This window comes from Diaphorina citri, unplaced genomic scaffold (genome assembly GCF_000475195.1).
Source record: "Diaphorina citri unplaced genomic scaffold, Diaci psyllid genome assembly version 1.1 scaffold3947, whole genome shotgun sequence".
Lineage (NCBI taxonomy): Eukaryota > Metazoa > Arthropoda > Insecta > Hemiptera > Psyllidae > Diaphorina > Diaphorina citri.
The window spans coordinates 30756-32258 of record NW_007381346.1 but is presented as its reverse complement, the minus strand read 5'-3'; the positions used below and the strand labels follow the sequence as shown (position 1 = coordinate 32258).

Sequence of the window (1503 nt, the reverse complement as noted above, 5' to 3'; positions counted from 1 at the left end):
GCTGCAATGTTCAAAAAACTTTGCTGCAACTTTCTCAAACACGTCCAAACTAACGAATTTCATTGCATTGCACGTTGCGTTGCACAAGTCTGGACCCACCACAAGGTAGCTACAATCTTTTTATAAGGGAAAATTCGGATGCCCACATACTTACACACACAGATAACGCGGGCTCCGTAAGCTTTGGCCGCCAGAATAGTCACCAATCCAATAGGACCGGCCGACAATACTAACACTGAGGTGCCCAGACCCACACCGGACCGCTTGCAAGCGTGTACACCGACGGCTAACGGCTCTAGGAGGGCGCCTTCTTCTAAAGTTAGGTGATCTGGAAGTCTGGAAAGAAGAATGATGGATACTTGATTATATGCTCCTTGAAAATTCCCTTTTCCCCAGCAAAAATTCCCTTTTCGCGAACAATAGGCTACGCCTACTACTATCTATGTATTATTATTGTATTCAAATTCTCAAACAATGTTGACGATAATAGTCCATACCTCGGCCGGGATTGAACCCAGGCCCTCATGTTTACCAGCAGGCAACATTGACCACAGACCATTCCTGAGGTCAGTACCTCGAATACTAAAAAAAATAACTTCGTTTTTAATGGCTCTACGAGTATTAGATGGCGGTTTTGCCATTCATTCTTCGATAATCCAGATACTCAGTATCCCACATTAACTTCACCCAATCTGAGAAGGTCTGTAGGGTAAATTCCTTTCGGAAACTGAGATAATTTCTCCCTTCCGAAGCCCATTTGCCCTCTTTTGGTGTCGTAGCATCTGAACCATTGGAAACCCAAGATTTTCGGGGATTGAAGAGGGGATTTTCGATTTTGTCTCGGTTTTCGAAAGGAAAATACTAAACAGGTACTCCGTAAGACTTACTTGTAGCAGAAATCGGCAGCGTGTTTATAGAACTGACTCAGGTTGCCATGATGGGGCGGCGTGGCGCAGAACACCATCTCAGGGCAGAGGTTATATCGGCCTTCCTTGCAGGCCGCGCAACACCGGCATGGGACACCGGGCTCTATGGCCACTCTGTCACCTGCAACAGCCGCCAACAATGGTAACTTCGATTCCCACTAGAGCGCAGGTTAAGTTCCAGTCACAGGATAGTCAATTTTGATAGAGGGAGCTGTAACTGCTAAGGTTCTATAGTCCCGAAAGCGAAGAGAGAAGGAGGACAAGGTAGCGGTTTCAGCCGACAGTGTTTGAACTTCTGGTCCACCACCCTGGACCACTCGGAGCTTAGTAGAATCCAAAGGGAGAACCATTTCCATCTGATATGAGTGGAGTTGAGTACACTACATGTGTTCGAGTGCTCTCGTATGGAATGTTCTACTGTCCTGTCGATAATGATTCACAGAGAAACTGTTAAGAAAACTTCGGCTAGGATCAAATCGAACCTCCCATCTGGAAATTCGAGACCAGCGCTAAAGCGAGGCTAAGGGCCGAGAGCCTTGCCGACCGAAAGAGATAGAACAGGAGGAAAGGAGAGCGC

General features: G+C 46.8%; 1 protein-coding gene across 1 annotated transcript in view; it reads right to left on the bottom strand.

Annotated features, from left to right (window-relative positions):
- Nucleotides 1-99: 99 nt before the first annotated feature.
- LOC103520696 (sorbitol dehydrogenase-like) overlaps nt 100-1503 on the bottom strand; it is a gene marked incomplete at its 3' end in the record, with an annotated part of 10079 nt that continues 8675 nt past the window's right edge. The window contains exons 2-4 of the mRNA XM_026831718.1: nt 1234-1348; nt 888-1084; nt 100-336 (exon numbers count right to left, since the gene is read on the bottom strand). Of these exons, the coding sequence (XP_026687519.1) occupies nt 100-336; nt 888-1084; nt 1234-1348 (549 nt within the window). The remainder of the gene's footprint in view (nt 337-887; nt 1085-1233; nt 1349-1503) is intronic.